This window comes from Falco rusticolus, chromosome 20 (genome assembly GCF_015220075.1).
Source record: "Falco rusticolus isolate bFalRus1 chromosome 20, bFalRus1.pri, whole genome shotgun sequence".
Lineage (NCBI taxonomy): Eukaryota > Metazoa > Chordata > Aves > Falconiformes > Falconidae > Falco > Falco rusticolus.
Genome location: NC_051206.1, coordinates 3,157,214 through 3,173,510, shown reverse-complemented (window position 1 = coordinate 3,173,510; position 16,297 = coordinate 3,157,214). Strand labels below are relative to the sequence as shown.

The 16,297-nt window shown below is 51.0% G+C and overlaps 2 protein-coding genes across 3 annotated transcripts; one reads left to right on the top strand and one right to left on the bottom strand.

The window, feature by feature from the left end:
* Positions 1-635: 635 nt before the first annotated feature.
* Positions 636-5,280, top strand: NEFM (neurofilament medium). 2 transcript variants are annotated; one of them, XM_037371761.1, is made up of 4 exons: positions 636-1,749; positions 1,928-2,052; positions 3,288-4,110; positions 4,147-5,280. In XM_037371761.1, the coding sequence occupies exons 1-4, from the start codon at positions 688-690 to the stop codon at positions 4,675-4,677; spliced, it is 2,541 nt and encodes an 846-aa protein (XP_037227658.1). In that variant the 5' UTR covers positions 636-687; the 3' UTR covers positions 4,678-5,280. The 2 variants fall into 2 exon arrangements, with proteins under 2 accessions (XP_037227658.1, XP_037227657.1); XM_037371760.1 differs by having other exon boundaries at positions 3,288-5,280.
* Positions 5,281-10,944: 5,664 nt separating this feature from the next.
* On the bottom strand, positions 10,945-16,009 carry NEFL (neurofilament light). Its single transcript, XM_037371762.1, has 4 exons — positions 14,911-16,009; positions 13,818-13,942; positions 12,559-12,878; positions 10,945-11,549 (listed from the first exon to the last, which is right to left on the bottom strand). The coding sequence occupies exons 1-4, from the start codon at positions 15,961-15,963 to the stop codon at positions 11,353-11,355; spliced, it is 1,695 nt and encodes a 564-aa protein (XP_037227659.1). The 5' UTR covers positions 15,964-16,009; the 3' UTR covers positions 10,945-11,352.
* Between the last annotated feature and the right edge of the window lie 288 nt (positions 16,010-16,297).

Genomic DNA, 16,297 nt, shown 5'->3' with positions numbered 1-16,297 from the left:
CCCGGCCCTACCCTGCGGGCGCCGCGTCCGCTCCGCCATGGCCGCTGCGGGCGGGGGCAGCGGGGAGGGGAGGGGCAGGAAGGGGAGCGGAATAAGATAGAGGAAGGGAAAAAAATAAAAGGGAGAAGAGAAAGAAAATAAAAGAAATAAAAGCGAATAAAAAAAAGGAAGAAAAAACGAAAAGAAAAGAAAGGAGAGGAAAGAAAGGAAAGGAAGGAAAGGAAGGAAAGGAAGGAAAGGAAGGGAAGGGAAGGGAAGAAGGAAAGAGGGTGCCGGCCTGGGGAAGGGGGCAGAAGGGAGCAGGGGCAGGAGGGAGGAAGCAGGGGAAGGGAGAGGCGGAGCAGGGGGCAGAGAGAAGGGGGGGCGCGGGGCAAGGGGGGGGAGGGGCAGCGCGAAGGGAGAGGGGGCGAGAGGGGGAAGGGGGAGCAAGGGGAAGGGGGAAGGGGCTCGGGGGGCGCCTCAGGCACCGGGCCCCGGCGGGGGGCGCGGGGGCGAGGAAGTGGGGGGGGGGGGGGAGCGAGGCAGGGGCGGGGGCGGGGCGGGGGGCGGGGCGGGGGCAGGGCCGGGGGGGCCGCCCCCCGTACACGTGTGCGGGGCCGCCCCGCCGCTGCCCGCCGGCGCTATATAAGGGGCGGCGGCGGCCGGAGCAGCGCCGCGTCGCCGCCCGCCACCCCCGAGTGCCCCGCCATGAGCTACACCATGGAGCCCCTGGGCAACCCCTCGTACCGCCGGGTGACCGAGACCCGCGCCACCTACAGCCGCGCCAGCGCCTCCCCGTCCAGCGGCTTCCGCTCGCAGTCGTGGTCGCGGGGCTCGGGCAGCACCGTGTCCTCCTCCTACAAGCGCCCCAACCTGGGGGGGCCGCGGGCCGCCTACGGCTCCACGGTGCTGAGCTCCGCCGAGAGCCTGGAGCTGAGCCAGTCCTCGCTGCTGAACGGCGCGGCGGAGCTGAAGCTGAGCCGCTCCAACGAGAAGGAGCAGCTGCAGGGGCTGAACGACCGCTTCGCCGGCTACATCGAGAAGGTGCACTACCTGGAGCAGCAGAACAAGGAGATCGAGGCGGAGCTGGCGGCGCTGCGGCAGAAGCACGCCGGGCGCGCGCAGCTGAGCGATGCCTACGAGCAGGAGCTGCGGGAGCTGCGCGGGGCGCTGGAGCAGGTGAGCCACGAGAAGGCGCAGATCCAGCTGGACTCGGAGCACATCGAGGAGGACATCCAGCGCCTGCGGGAGCGCTTCGAGGATGAGGCGCGGCTGCGCGACGAGACGGAGGCCACCATCCGCGCCCTGCGCAAGGAGATGGAGGAGGCCTCGCTGATGCGGGCGGAGCTGGACAAGAAGGTGCAGTCGCTGCAGGACGAGGTGGCCTTCCTGCGGGGCAACCACGAGGAGGAGGTGGCCGAGCTGCTGGCGCAGCTGCAGGCGTCCCACGCCACGGTGGAGAGGAAGGACTACCTGAAGACCGACCTCACCACGGCGCTGAAGGAGATCCGCGCCCAGCTGGAGTGCCAGTCCGACCACAACATGCACCAGGCCGAGGAGTGGTTCAAGTGCCGCTATGCCAAGCTGACGGAGGCGGCCGAGCAGAACAAGGAGGCCATCCGCTCCGCCAAGGAGGAGATCGCCGAGTACCGCCGGCAGCTGCAGTCCAAGAGCATCGAGCTGGAGTCGGTGCGTGGCACCAAGGAGTCGCTGGAGCGGCAGCTGAGCGACATCGAGGAGCGCCACAACAACGACCTCACCACCTACCAGGTACCGGGGATGTGGGTGTGCTGGGGGGGGGGCTGCTGGGGGGGGGGGGCTGTCCTAATCCCACCTCCCAGCAGGGTGGGAAGAGTGTGGGGAAGTCCCTTTGGAGAACTTTTCCTGCTCCATGTCGGGGTGAAGCCCCTGCCTGTGTCTCAGGGGGTTTTCTGCATCTCTGTTGCAGGACACGATTCATCAGCTGGAAAACGAGCTTAGAGGGACAAAGTGGGAAATGGCTCGTCACTTGAGGGAATACCAGGACCTCCTCAATGTCAAGATGGCCCTGGATATTGAAATTGCTGCATACAGGTACAGTAGGATCACTGCAGACATGCCTGGAATATTAATAGTGCTGTGGCTGCTGCTGGCTTGGGAAGCTTTACACAGATCCACAAGCAGTGAACATGAGTAAAACTAGAGCTTGACTAAATTATTACAGCTGTTCCCAAATCTGCGTGGAGCCAGGGAGTGTTTGCCATCAGGAGCCCGAGGTCATTAGGGACTGGCTCCCGAAGAGCCCAGTGGGCGCAGGGCAGCGTGACTCAGTGCAGCAGCCCCCTGCTGCCGCGTGCTGCCCCTGTTTATGAAAGCGGAAGGTGCAGCAGCAAAAGACAAGTTTATTTTTAATTCCCATTTGCTTTGCATATGCCAAGCGAGTGGTGCTTGTCACTTGAATTCCCTTTTATCACTTGAGAGAGACAGTGTGCTTGCTTGATCATGGTTTCAAGCAGGGAGCGCTAATCCACTTGTCACAAACACTTTTTTGCTTTTCTTGCTGAACTTTCCTTTAAAGGCATCTGCTCTAATCTGGAGCAGGAACATTGCTTGCTATTGCCATCACCTGGCAGGTTTTTTCTTCTCCTTTGCATCACTTCAGAACTCTCATCAGAGAGCTGCTGATTTTTCTGGGTCACAGGCTTAGATGAAAAAGATGTATTTGAATAGAAAAGTAAAACCAAAAAACCCTGTCTCCAGATCTGCTGGAATTCCTGAGGTCGCTCAGGCAAACACACAGGTACCCTAGGGTCTATAGCTGGCTGCTGCCAAAGTCTGCCGAACAGAAGTCTGTCTGGTTTTCATATGAGAAAGGTGGATGCCCACGCTGTTGAACTAGGACATACGCTCTAATTAGCTTTGAATGTCTTGACACAGACCCAAATCAAATGTTGTGGCCAGGTTCTCAGTTTGCCCAAGTTGTAATAAGTCTTATGAAGTTAATTATTTTGCCATACTCTATGCTGGCTTAAGCCATAATGAAGTTTTTTGACATTAAGGATGAGTTTCAACTGATAGGCTAAAGGTCTTCATGCTCCTCACATGCAAACCAAGCTAAAAGCTGTTTGCTGCGTATGAATCTCGCAAAGGAGCGGATTCAATGAAAGCTGAACTGGGGCTATGAGCGATGGATTATGCTGATCAGCTCTAGCATATTCCATGTACAAACTGGCTTCATCCTGCTGATGGGGAAACATTCTAATAGCTGTTCCTTTACGTTGGGTTTCTATGCTCAGTTGTTTTTTTTGTTCTCCTCCCGATTCCCTTAGGAAGCTACTGGAGGGCGAAGAGACAAGATTCAGTGCCTTCTCTGGAAGCATTACTGGTCCCATATTCACACACAGACAACCATCTGTCACAATAGCATCCACTAAAATCCAGAAAACAAAAATTGAACCACCAAAGCTGAAGGTCCAGCACAAGTTTGTAGAAGAAATCATTGAAGAGACAAAGGTAGAGGATGAAAAGTCTGAAATGGAAGATGCCCTGGCAGCTATTGCGGAAGAAATGGCAGCCAAGGCCCAGCAAGAAGAACAGGAGGAAGAAAAGGCAGAAGAAGCAGCTGTGGAGGAAGAAGCTGTTTCGGAGAAGGCCGCTGCAGAACAAGCGGCTGCACCCGAGGAAGAAGAGAAGGAGGAAGAGGAAGCAGAGGAAGAAGAAGCTGCAAAATCCGATGCAGCGGAAGAAGGAGGTTCTGAAAAAGAAGAAATAGAGGAGAAGGAAGAAGGGGAGGAGGCTGAGGAAGAGGGGGAAGAAGCTGAGCCCAAGGGCAAAGCTGAGGAGGTAGCAGCAAAGGTAGAGAAGGTCAAAACACCTCCCACAAAGTCCCCCCCAAAATCGCCCCCTAAGTCCCCTGTAACAGAACCGGCCAAGGCTGTCCAGAAAGAAGCAGCTGCAGAAGCAGGAAAAGAACCGAAGGTGGAGAAAGGTGGTGAGAAACCAGCCAAGGAGGAGAAAGCAGCCTCTCCGGAGAAGCCCGCGACACCAAAGGTAACCTCTCCAGACAAGGCAGCAACCCCGGAGAAGCCTGCGACGCCGGAGAAGCCTGCGACCCCAGAGAAAGCAGTGACCCCAGAGAAGCCTGCAACGCCAGAGAAGCCCCGCTCCCCCGAAAAGCCGGCGAGCCCGGAGAAGCCCCGCTCCCCCGAAAAGCCGGCGAGCCCGGAGAAGCCCCGCTCCCCAGAAAAGCCGGCGACTCCAGAGAAGCCTCGTTCTCCAGAGAAGCCGGCCTCCCCGGTCAAAGACGAAAAGGCTGTGGTGGAGGAGACCATCACTGTCAAAAAGGTAACCAAAATTAGCGCAGAGGTAGAGAAGGAGTCCAGGAAAGAAGACATCGCAGTGAATGGTGAGGTGGAGGAGAAGAAGGAAGCGGAGGAATCCAAAGGGAAGGAGGTTGAGGAGGAAGACAAGGGAGTTGTCACCAATGGCCTAGATGTGAGCCCGATTGATGATAAGGGTGAGAAAATTGTGGTAACCAAAAAAGCCGAGAAAATCACTGAAGGTGGGGACAGTACAACCACATATATCACAAAGTCGGTGACAGTCACTCAGAAGGTAGAGGAACATGAAGAAAGCTTTGAGGAGAAATTAGTGTCCACCAAGAAAGTGGAGAAAGTTACTTCACATGCTGTAGTAAAAGAGATTAAAGAGACCGAATAAAATAAATCATAGCTAAATTTAAAAAAAAATTAAAGAGCTTGGGTTGGTGCAAAAGGTTAAGCCATATGACAGCTGCAAAATGCATGTGAGTGACGGCTTCAAAGCAGAACGGGTTCTCTCATGGAGGCTCCAGACACACAGTATTTTACTTTTTTGTGCAATATGGGGGAGGGGGGGGGAATGCATGCAGGCTCAAGATGTACTCCCTCCACAGAGCTTGGGGATCTAAAAAAAAAAAAAAAATAATACTAATAATAGTGCATGAGATGAAATGTGCAAAGGAAGCTTTTGAATTTCCAGAGCTGTTGGAGGGACATATCTGAGGAATGACTTAAGATGTATTATGCAAAGAACCAACTGAGCCAAAAACCAAACAGAAAACAGTAATAGAATATTCATGAGAACCAGAACTCTCCTAGCCTTAAAAAAAAAAAAAAAAAAAAAAAAAAAGCTACTTATAAATAATTATGTTTACCTCACTGGTGCGATTAGGGTGGACTTTTGCTCATGGGAGAACCTAGTTGACATGCACAGTACGCAACCTTTTGTTGTTTGATGTAAAAGTCACAGCAGTTCTTGCTCAATAAAGGTCAATACTGAAAACGTGGCGCTTCTGGTGATTCTTTTCCCAACTCAGATCCCTTCCCTGAAGGCTGGTGCTCGGTCCTGAACAGGAACATGGTTGTGTGGGTTAAAAAGCTGCTTAAGTTTTTCTGTGGTGGCCTCATTTAGAAAGCAAGCTTGAATTGAATGTGATGGGGGAAAAAATTCCTGTAACGTAACAAATAATTGAGCTGGTTTAATACTGAAGAGCCCTATCCCACACTTCCTGGAGCAAAGAGGAATCTACTGGATTCTGCTCCCTGGCCTTGGGGTGCTTAGAGGGGGGTTGCAATTACTTTTGCTAGCAGTGGCAAGGTCTCCAAGCCACGTGCTGCTGGCACTGCTTAGCTGAGCAGTCCTGCTTGTACCCAGTGCAAAACTGTTAAATGCTGCTGCAAGTACAATTTTTCCTCCCTGCATGCTAGTCTCAGCATTAAAGGAGAGCCTTAAAGATGGAGCAATTTCCAGATCATTCCTTCATTTCTTTTTTTTGGTGGTTGTTGTTGTTGTTCCCTGTGAGGATAGCCTGTCTGTGAGCCACAGCTGGTTGTGGTATCTTCTATGACACAAGTTTGTCACTTAAGTGTGCAAAGACCCATCAAGTAATCTCAACCAAGACATCATGTGTTCATCAAAATGGGATAGCATCTGAGGTTTTTTCCCCCCCTCCTGCCTTAATTATATGGGAACATCCTTATCCATTCTGTCTCAACAATCAACTGGTGCAATCTGCCTTTAATCACAAAATTCCAAAACCAACAGTAAATAAATTCCCCCAAAAAACGGAAAGCGTCCCAGAGATGATATGGGTATCATGTAACCAAAATATTCCTAACCCATTTTTTACATATTTGTCCATTAGAAAATAGCTGTAGACATAAGATCCTTCCAGAGGCTGAACTGGGGCTGGGTAGGGCTCAGACTATGCTTGCTATGACTGGCAGATAAAATCAGATTAAAGCATTTTTTTTATTATTTCCAATAAAAAGGCCTCCTAAGCACTGTCCTATGTCTACTGCTGCTTCCAGGCTGGTTTTATTAAAAAGAAAGCCCATTAAAGAGCCCTTTAAAATCCCACTACATGGAAAATGGAGGCAAACGAAACCAAGGGAAAACGAGGAGAGCCCCAGCTCCACTTGGGGAACTAATGTCTTGTTATAGGATTAATATTGTGTTTATTTCTATCACGTTTCAAAAGGAAAATGAAGAATGTTGCTGGTGCCGTACCTCCCATAACTAGCAAGCAAAGAAATAGAAAGAATTTCTAAGCCCGGGTTCGGTATGTGGACTGTCCTGAAATCTGTGGACTAGTTGAGGGGCTGATCAAAATCTATGATTTGCATATGCCTTCCCATTCCTTGCCCTATCAATAATTGAAGATCAGGGGGTTTGCCATTGGAAGCATTCTGTGTGTTCTTTGCTGGAGAAATTTTACAAAGCCCACAGCAGATAAGCCTTTCAAATAAATCTGAATGTCTTTGTGTAGCGAAGTAATAAATGTTCCTCCTGCTGATATCAATAATGGGAATCTGTGCTCAACAGCTTGCTGGCGGAGTGACGTTTAATTAAAGCAGAGTTAGCAAATTAAATGGCAGCTTCTCTGTACTGAGCTTATTTGTGGAAGATACACGTGTATGTGACATGAAAATAACTATACTCCTCTATGAACGAGAAGTTAAGCAGCCGTCACACTCACCTATTGCCAGTAAGTGTTTGTGCCATGTTAAAATATAGACATGCCCGATGGTTTGTGAGCATCGGAGCTATTATTCTCTTAGGTCTAACCAAAAATTTTGCGAGAACACCACCCGTAAATGAAAAAAAACCAAAACCAGAGATCAATATTTAACAGAAAACTCTCTGCTGATGTGCTTCCAAACAAGTTCTAGAATCTGCTGAAATGTCACTCCACATAGGGAGTACGGTGCCTGCAGCGTCGGGATGGGGAAGGGTCCCCAGGTACACTCTGAATTAAATATTCTTGTTTGTGGGAGACCCAAGAACAGTCAACCTGGGCTCGTACAGGCGCGGTTGGGATCCTGAGCTGGTTTGCTTTTTTTCACGTTTTGCTTTACGTGCTGGTAAGATACAGCCAGGAGGACCTGGAGGTTATCCCCTGGGCTGTTTTGCCTCTGCCTGCCCACCGGCAGCCCAGCCAGGGTTGCCCTTCCTTGCACGAGGGGGCTCTACCACCACCTCTGCCCAGGGTACATCCACTTTCCTGAAACTTTGGGGGGAATTCACTGCACAGCCTGTGTGGCTGGCAAACTCCTGGGCTACCCACTGGCATGGTGTACTTCCAAATATCCTCATTTCCACCCAAAACGTACAGCAGCCTTTAGTTATTACTTACGATTGCACTTTTTTTTTATCTCCGCTCTAGCACACAAAATATATTTGTGAGTTTAGCCTATTTCCCACTGCAAATGTTTCCATCAAATCCTAGGAGAACTAAGCAAGTGGTTAACACATTTCTAAATATTTATAAAACTATAAGAACCGATTAATATTTAATGTTGCCAAGAGGTTTTGTCTACTGACATCTGCAATCAGTTAGTTTCAAAAGACAGCATAATTCCGGGGCAGAGATGCATAAATACTATGTTATTTGCCTGTTCTGCACCAATTACTTCTTCAGACTTCGCATAACCCAAGAAAGGATTAATTACTTTCAGACACAGAAGTTCATTAATCAACACGAAAGACTCCATGAAAGGAAAAACAATAATTAAAGGCAGTTACTGTGAAGATTTATGCATCTTATTTAAGGTGGGTTATCAAGACCCCCCTGACTTCAGGAGCTGGAGGACTCTAAAAAAGGATCTTTTCACTGTGACAGCTCGTGGAGATGCTAGGATTAAGAGATTTTCAGCATCCCAGAACTAAATTCCAGGTGGAAAAAAACTGGGAAGTGTTACAAAACACAAGTTGGTTGCATTTGCCAGGGAGCTGAGTCTGGCACTAGAATTTTCTCCAGCCATCAGAGTCCGTCTGTGCTTTTCCTGTTCACATGTGGTCTTTCTTCCTTCCTCTTCAGGATTGAACTACCCTTAATTAATCTGGGAAGGCAGCAAATGATGAATCGTCAATTATTTGGTTACTAGAAGGTAAATTCCTAGAATCTGGATACTACACCTGTGCGACTTTTCCTCTTGCTGAGGGGTATGTGTATCTCAAGAAAAGCCTTCAGGACCTCCTTGTGTTTGTCTTCCCTGTGATGATATCCCGGCCTGATCCAGACCCTGTCTGCCCAAACAGCAGGAGAAAACCCAGGGACAGGCTCGTGGCTTTAGTGGCAGCTGCAACTCGGGTTAAAGTTTCTGTCGTGTCTCCCTCTGCTTGCTTTTGCTGCATTGCGTCAAAGCGAGCTCCTGGATCTTCAAAGGTAAAGCAAGTGTTGCCAGTGGGATCCCTGCAACCCTGAGAGCATCCCAGCGTGCGAACCCTTGCTTCCATCCTCCCTCCCACCAGTTTACCCTGGCAGCCAGGCAAGGCTGGGGGTGACAAACCAGGTGGGATGGTCACTGCAGCTCGTTGCTCGCTGCAGCTCATCGCCACGGCTGTGACTCACACATTTCCTGCAGAGTCGTGAAATCTTTCCTCTAGCTGCAATACATTAAAAATAACATAAGGAGTGGGGATCGGACTGAGCTACGCTGCAAGGAGAAACGTGTTTGCCGATGTACCTCTGAGCACGCTGCTTGGAGAGCATCCCTGGCAGCCTGGCTGCAACACTTGGGAGAGCTGCGAGCCGTATTCCTTCCCAGAGGGAAAGGGATGCAAAGGGCTGAATGAAGGACTTTATCCACCAGGGAAAGAAAAAAAAAAAAAACAACAAAAAACAACCAACAAAACAACCAACCAACCAACAGAAAAAAAAGAAAGAAAAAAAAAAGACACAGAAGAGGAAGCAAAATAGGTATTGAAAAGTTAATAGCTCCGAGTGCTTGGAGAAAGGCAGGATGGGGCAGTGGTTTGAATATTGTCTATTTAACAGTGGTTTGGCTCTAATGGCTGGGACTAGTTCTGATCCGGTGCGTAACATTTTTTGCTTTGTAGGAGCAGAACCTCTCTCCCAATGGATGTGCCCTGGAAAGCACTGTCTGGTAGGGCACGTAGGCGAATTTCCAAGTACCGTCTCTTAGAACCACTATCTGCTGTTTGAGGGACGGGTACCGCATACCAAAAGGAGCAGGTCTCCTGCAGTCCCATCGAGAGTTTTTAAAAGCTCTGAGCAAACAGCATGCTCGAGTCTCCGGCCCGTGATGCTGCAAGTACCCACTGTTTTCCTGGAGATGGAAAATAAAATCTACTTGGTAAGACTAAGTCTGCATAAACATGGCTAGAAAAATCGCCATTAAAAGCAGAGGGGAAGTGTGAAAAGAAAGACTTAAAAGAAGTGTTGTTGAAGAAAAGGAAAATTAATTTACTTGTTTTCTGGTTCTCAAAAGCATCAAAACCCCCAAGGAAGTTGGGGGTGGGGAGTAGGAAATTAAGCATTTCTGGAATATACTGGAACTCCCTGAAGAGGAGTTATAGGAATTATTACATACACATACAAGCTCTGTTTCCAGAATGCTTTTACCAAAGATTCTTTTTCTTTCTTCTGCTGTTTTTCCTAGGAACATGGAAGGAAAGCAAAGTTTTCGGTGCTTACCTCATCCATCAACATTTTCTTTCTCTTTCTGCACCAAAAAAAGGATATGCTTTTGGAACACCCCTAAAATTTGTATAAACCCACTTCTTTTCCTCTCTGAACGTAGCCATCAAGGAGCAGCAAACTCAACCAACACCATGAAGTCAGCATACAAAATTACCACAAAATCCTGTGCGAAAATCCACCCAGTGACTGTGAAAAGTTTAGCACAGCCACGTAATGCCTGTTTTACCATGGCTTTAATTTACGTTAAAGGGTTTAACTTGTACCATTATTCTAGTGCTGACCCTTAGCACAAGGTTCAATTCTATGCATAGACTTTAGCTGATTAAAAATAAATGGGCTCAGGCCACAGGACATCGACACTGCTTCCAGAATTGCCAGGCTTTGCTGCTGTTTAAGCTGCTCCTACTTTGCACCTCATCACGGATCAGACCTTTCTACACTCCAAACCATAAAAGACCCCTGACAAATTTTCAGATGAGCCTCTCCAGTCCCTAGCAGCTCGGCTCAAGATGCAAGGCAGCTCGCTCAGGCAGCAGAGCGAGCTCCCCCATTGCCCTTCCCTCCAACATCTTTATTTTGAAATATGCAGGCATTGCTCCACATCTCAGCTGCACCTGCAGCCGTTCCTCCCTTTACACCACTGAACAGCTTCCTTCCACTGTTTAACAGCCACATTTGCATTTTGCTTCTGGTTTGCTAAAATTTTTTTTTTTTTTTGAAAGGCTAAAAGGAACTTGTGCTAGTGTGCACACTACAGCCTGGCAAGACCCATCACAAAGCTAACAGCACATTCCCACACCAGAGGATTTTCATCATTAAGACTTTCCACGGCAACTTTACAGCCCCATCAAGAAATTCTGTCCACTCATTAGTCCCCCAAGCATACCTGCTAGAGACAGAAACCAGTATCCCAGCTCCTGTTACACACGTCTGAGATGAGCCTGATACACCACTTCATCGACCTTTTCATTGCGTTGGTGACACACGACACATACAAGGGATCTGTGTGAGCATTTCTGTAACTTTATTGACTAGCTTTATTGCACATACTTATTGAAGCCTCCATTATTTTACCCACCCAAGGTTTCCACAATTATTTTAAATGCAAGTCAAAGGTAACTTTCATGTCCATGACTTATTTCCCCCCCTCCCCCATTTTAAATTGTAAGGTTCTGAATCACCCAAGAAAGACATAACCCCTGAATTCATACGTGTAGACCATGCGGCATTCAGGGAGCAAGCCAGTGGGTGCTCTGCAAGCATACTGATACTCTGCACAGAGAGAAACATCATAGATCATTAACTTTAAACCTCAGTGGTCACTGAATTAAATATGTGAGACTGCAATTTTAGCTCAGTCAATCATTTGTTCTGTTGACCTGATGAGAAAGCTAGACTGCCTAAAAACATCAAGCCTTCTTCTTCACTTCACTCTCTTCCTTTCCTGCTGCTTCTTTCTCTTCCTTCTCCTCCTTCTCTTCCTTCTCCTCCTCAGCAGTTTCCTCAGCAGTTTCCTGAGACTCCTCCCCTTCTTCAGCTGCTGTTTCTTCCCCTTCTCCTTCCTCTTCCTCACCCTCTTTGGCTTCTTCAGATTCTTCCTTAGCACCTTTGAAAGACAGACACATTTCACGTCCAGGTACCGTTCCTAACCCCAGTTTCACATGGACCAGTACACCAGCACCCTTCAACTCCACACATCTGGATGGCAGCCAGCTAAACACGACAGGGCTGGCAACTGATTTTGCATGGAAGCAGGGACATTTATCCAGGACTTGCAAGGGAGAACAAAACTATGCAACCAACTTGCCCCAGATTTGAGAAACACTTTACAGGTCTGTTCAAAATCATGGCCTTGACTACTACTGACTGTGGACTCACTGCTTTAAGCCTTATCCAAAGACTTGTACTCAAAAAGGAATCTTGCCATTGGCTCTTTAGCTCCAATTTAATTGTAATTCATCTTTACAGTACTAAACTCCTCAAATAGTTCAATGCATTTCAGGTATGTTTAGGTTAAATCCTCCAAAGCTATGCAACTGGAGGTGGGAAAAAGCAACTCTGGATAACATTCCTGTTTTCTTTAAAATACAAGCTTGGTGAATAAATTATGGGGCAGCAAGGAAGTGGCACGTACTTTGGCTGAATGAGAAAACTACCTTGGGCAACAGATACTGCTATCCACTGAACCCAACAGCTTCAGACAAAGAAACCATGGGCTACTCTCTGGGAGTTAGTATTTAGCTCAGGACGTCCTTGTTCCCTCTTTTTGAGGATGTCTGTAATAGCCAAGTACTGTTTGCTGCCGTATAAATGTACTGTTACATGTTGTTAAAGTGTTATCTTTCTTGGTTTTGAAAATTTGGAAATCAGTGGGTGGTTTTTTTCCTGTTCAAGGGAGTATCATCAGTCCTATAATCTGCCCAACACTGCACAATTACCTTCTCTTCAAAGTCAGGCTTTCCTGCTCAAATGTTGTGTGCTTAACGCCACAAGCCTTTGCTCATGTGAGCAGACAGTGAGAGAGGTCTAATCATTAGACTTCATCAGAATTTCTGGGTTTTACCCTGTATGAGGATGGAACATGAAAGAGGGATTACGAAAGTAACTGCAAGTACCTTCCTCCTCTTCTTCAGCCTCTTCACCTCCCGCTTCTTCCTCACCTTCCTCTTTCTCTTCTTCCTCACCTTCTTCTGCAGGGGCTGCCTTGGCTTCTCCCACTTTAGCAGCCTCAATTGTTTCCTCTATTTCAATTTGCTCCTCTTGGACATGACTGGAATAGTATGTAGGGAAGGAACGGGTTGTCATCAGGTAGGAGCTGGACTGGAGACCGCTGTAGGCAGACCTGCCAAAAGTCGGGGCAGTCTGGGTGTAGCCGCTGGTGATGCTTCCAACACTAGTGAAACTGAGTCGGGTCTCTTCACCTTCCAGCAGTTTCCTAGCAGAAAAAGAAGCAGCAGAAATGGTTATGCTGCAGCAGCATTCAGCTACAGACCCAAGACACTATGATGCTCTGAGCAGCACAAGCCCCAGAGACTGCAGACTTCGGAGTGCAAAAGCTAACCCATGATGAGTAACTACATGGCAGTACCTCTGTCTTCAGGAACTTAAAAAGTTTCAGGTGTGCATTACTAGTGAATTAATAATTTCCCTTGTTAGAAGAAATAATGGGGGAAAAACAGTCTAGGATTATGTTCCTACAGCAGGGGAAATTAGAGGTGTACTTCGGTAGCCTGTAGGGCTGCAGAGAACAATGCAGACATCACAATCCGATGTTGGGTTTAGCTGTTAAACAAGATTTTTAGGCACTTTCTCAATATTCCCCCTTGTGGCATTCCCAGAAACTGTTCCAGCATTTGCCATTTCTAACAGTATCTGGGACAAACAATTCCACAGGTATTTAGCAGCAATTATTTAGCTGTAAAGTATTTGCTTTGCAGGAGATTGCTCCCGTGAGTTAGAAACAGAGGCTGTTCTTAAAAGCAGGTGAGGAATTTCCAATTTTGAGGACACAGCCCAACTGCATTAAGAAGTTCCACTGGTACAAAATCTGTTTGCTGCATGTGTGGAACAGGGATTTTCACCTGTAAAGATGGAGAACCCAGATCACATATTGCCAATAAGAGTTCTGTATGTGCATACACACATACTACGATACTCCGTGAAGTTTGCTGCACTGAGGATTTTGCTTTAAGCTAGTATTCTACCTCAGAAGCACTGCTTCTCCAAAACAGCAAGACAACAGAGAAGACCCGAGTCAATTCTGTCATCCACCTGTGAAAATTTCAGCTGGAGGAATGATAAAATTAATTCTCCCTTCAGGAGAATGGGAACCCGATCAGAGTTCTGACTTACTGAGACATTGTCCCTATCATACCTATATGCTGCAATTTCGATGTCCAGGGCCATTTTCACGTTGAGCAAATCTTGATATTCCTTCAAGTACCGAGCCATTTCACTCTTCGTGGTTCTCAGCTCGTTCTCCAATTTGTTGATTGTATCCTGTTAGAAGAAACATTGACAGCGTAAAATTCTTAATTCCCTGGTGTCTAGCAATAATACCTTGCAAGGAATTTCTCCAATCCTGTAAACTTCATCTTGCTCTAGCAGACAGAGAAAACCAACAGCTCCAGCCCCCACCCTTAGCCAAAGGGGCACCGTTTACCAACTCTACATCTGCACCCCATTATCCCATCCCTATTTAATGCTATGAGCCCCATTTTCAGCTGTCCAAGGATTAAGGTAGGCATGAAATCTGCATCTCTCTTCATAGCCTCTCCATGCTTTTTCTAGTTTTAGCTTCAGGTGATGCTGCAGTGATGCAGCTAAGGCTTTATGGTATAGACAGGTGATATACGATGTGTTCTAGCACCAAAGCATCCTGCCTTAGGACCGTGGGACACGCTGCAGCTGCAGTGTGCTGTGCAGGGGCAGCGTGTGCTGGCAATGTCTGTGACAGCAGCCATGCCCCCCCGCCCCCACAGCGGGCAGGCACCCATGCCCCCAGCCACAGCCATGTCCCCCCTGACGATAGACAGCCGTGCCCCCTCCGACAGCAGGCTGCCAGTCGTGCCCCCAGCCGCAGCCATGATCCCCCCCCCGCCCCCCGACAGCAGCCAGCCGTGCCCCCAGCCGCAGCCATGCGCCCCCCTCCCCCCATAGCAGCCAGCCGTGCCCCCAGCCGCAGCCATGATCCCCCCCGCCCCCCGACAGCAGCCAGCCGTGCCCCCAGCCGCAGCCATGATCCGCCCCCCCCCGCCCCCGACAGCAGCCAGCCGTACCCCCAGCCCCCCGACAGCAGCCAGCCGAGCAGCCAGCCATACCCCCCCCGCCTCCCGCCGGCAGCCAGCCGCATCCCCAACCATGACGCCCCCCGACGGCTGCCAGCCGTACCCCCAGCCGCAGCCATGCCCCCCCCCGCCCCGCCGGCAAGCTCCCACACACCCCCCCCGCAACCCCCAGCCCCCCACCTGCAGGGCGGAGATGTCGGCGCTCTGCTTCTCTTCCAGCTCCTGCAGCTGCTTCTCCAGCGCCTCGTTCATGCCGCGGGTGGCCTCGATCTCCAGCGTCTTGGCCTTGAGCAGGCGGCGGCTCTCGGACACCTCGTCCTTGGCGGCGCGGACGGCGTCGGTGTTCTTGGCGGCGCTCTCGCTGAGCACGGTGAAGCGGCTGCGGAACCACTCCTCGGCGTTCTGCATGTTGCGCGCCGCCAGCTTCTCGTACTGGGCGCGGATGTCGCGCAGCGCGGCGGAGAGGTCGGGCTTGGCCGACACGTCCATCTCCACGGAGAGGTGCGCGTACTGGATCTGCGCCTGCAGCTCCGCCAGCTCCTCCTCGTGGACCTTCTTGAGGAAGGCCAGCTCGTCCAGCAGGCTGTCCACCCGCTTCTCCAGCTCCGCCCGCGCCAGCGCCGCCTCGTCCGCGCCCTTGCGCACCTCCAGCAGCCGCGCCTCCGCGTCCTCCCGGCTCAGCACCTCCTCCTCGTAGCGCGCCTGCAGCCCGCGCAGCGTCTCCTCCAGGCTCTCCCGCTCGCCCTGCAGCGCCTGCTTCTCGCTCGTCGCCTCCTCGGCGGCCAGGCGCAGCTCGCGGATCTCCTGCTCGTAGAGGGCGCGGAAGCGGGAGGGCTCGGCGTGCTTCTGCCGCAGCACCATCAGCTCGGCCTCCAGCACCTTGTTCTGCTGCTCCAGCTCATGCACCCGCTCGATGAAGCAGGCGAAGCGGTCGTTGAGGTCCTGCAGCTGCGCCCGCTCCTGGCTGCGGATGGACTTGAGGTCGTTGCTGATGGCCGCCACCTGGCTGAGGTCGAGGCTGTCCACCGAGTGCAGGAGGGAGCCCGAGGCGCTGGAGGCGGCGTAGCTGCGCCGCACCGACACGGAGGAGACGGGCGCCGACAGGCTGGAGTACGCCGAGCGCGCCGAGCTGTAGCCGCCGCCGCTGCGCATCGTCGAGACGTGGAGCCGCGGGCTCTCGGCGTAGCGCCGCTTGTAAGAGGGGAAGAACGGGTCGTACCCGTAGGAGGTCATGGCTGCGGGGGCCAGCGGCTGCTCTGCGCTCCGGCGCTCTCCGGCCGCCCCTATTTATGGCCGGGGAGGGCGGGCGCGCCGCCGCCGGGCGGGGCCGGGGAGGAGCGCGGCTGCGCTGAGGTACGGGCCGCGCCGCTGAGGTACCGACCGCGCCGCCCCGGGGCGGCTCCGCGCCTGGCTGCGGGGCGGGGGGCTGCGGTGTGCGGGGCTGCGGTGTGCGGCTGGGCCCCGCACACACGTCGCCTGCGCCCGGGAGCTGCCGGCGCCCGCCTGGGGGCTCCCCGGTCCCCTCGGGTCAGCCCGAGGCCGCTTGCGGGCCCACCTCGCCTCAGGC

Coding starts and splice junctions, on each gene's coding strand:
- NEFL (XM_037371762.1), bottom strand. CDS start 15,963: ATGACCTCCTACGGGTACGACCCGTTCTTCCCCTCTTACAAGCGGCGC. Junction 13,943..14,910: donor CCGACATCTCCGCCCTGCAG/GTGGGGGGCTGG, acceptor TTCTTCTAACAG/GATACAATCAACAAATTGGA. Junction 12,879..13,817: donor ATCGAAATTGCAGCATATAG/GTATGATAGGGA, acceptor TTTTTCTGCTAG/GAAACTGCTGGAAGGTGAAG.
- NEFM (XM_037371760.1), top strand. CDS start 688: ATGAGCTACACCATGGAGCCCCTGGGCAACCCCTCGTACCGCCGGGTG. Junction 1,750..1,927: donor ACGACCTCACCACCTACCAG/GTACCGGGGATG, acceptor TCTCTGTTGCAG/GACACGATTCATCAGCTGGA. Junction 2,053..3,287: donor ATTGAAATTGCTGCATACAG/GTACAGTAGGAT, acceptor CGATTCCCTTAG/GAAGCTACTGGAGGGCGAAG.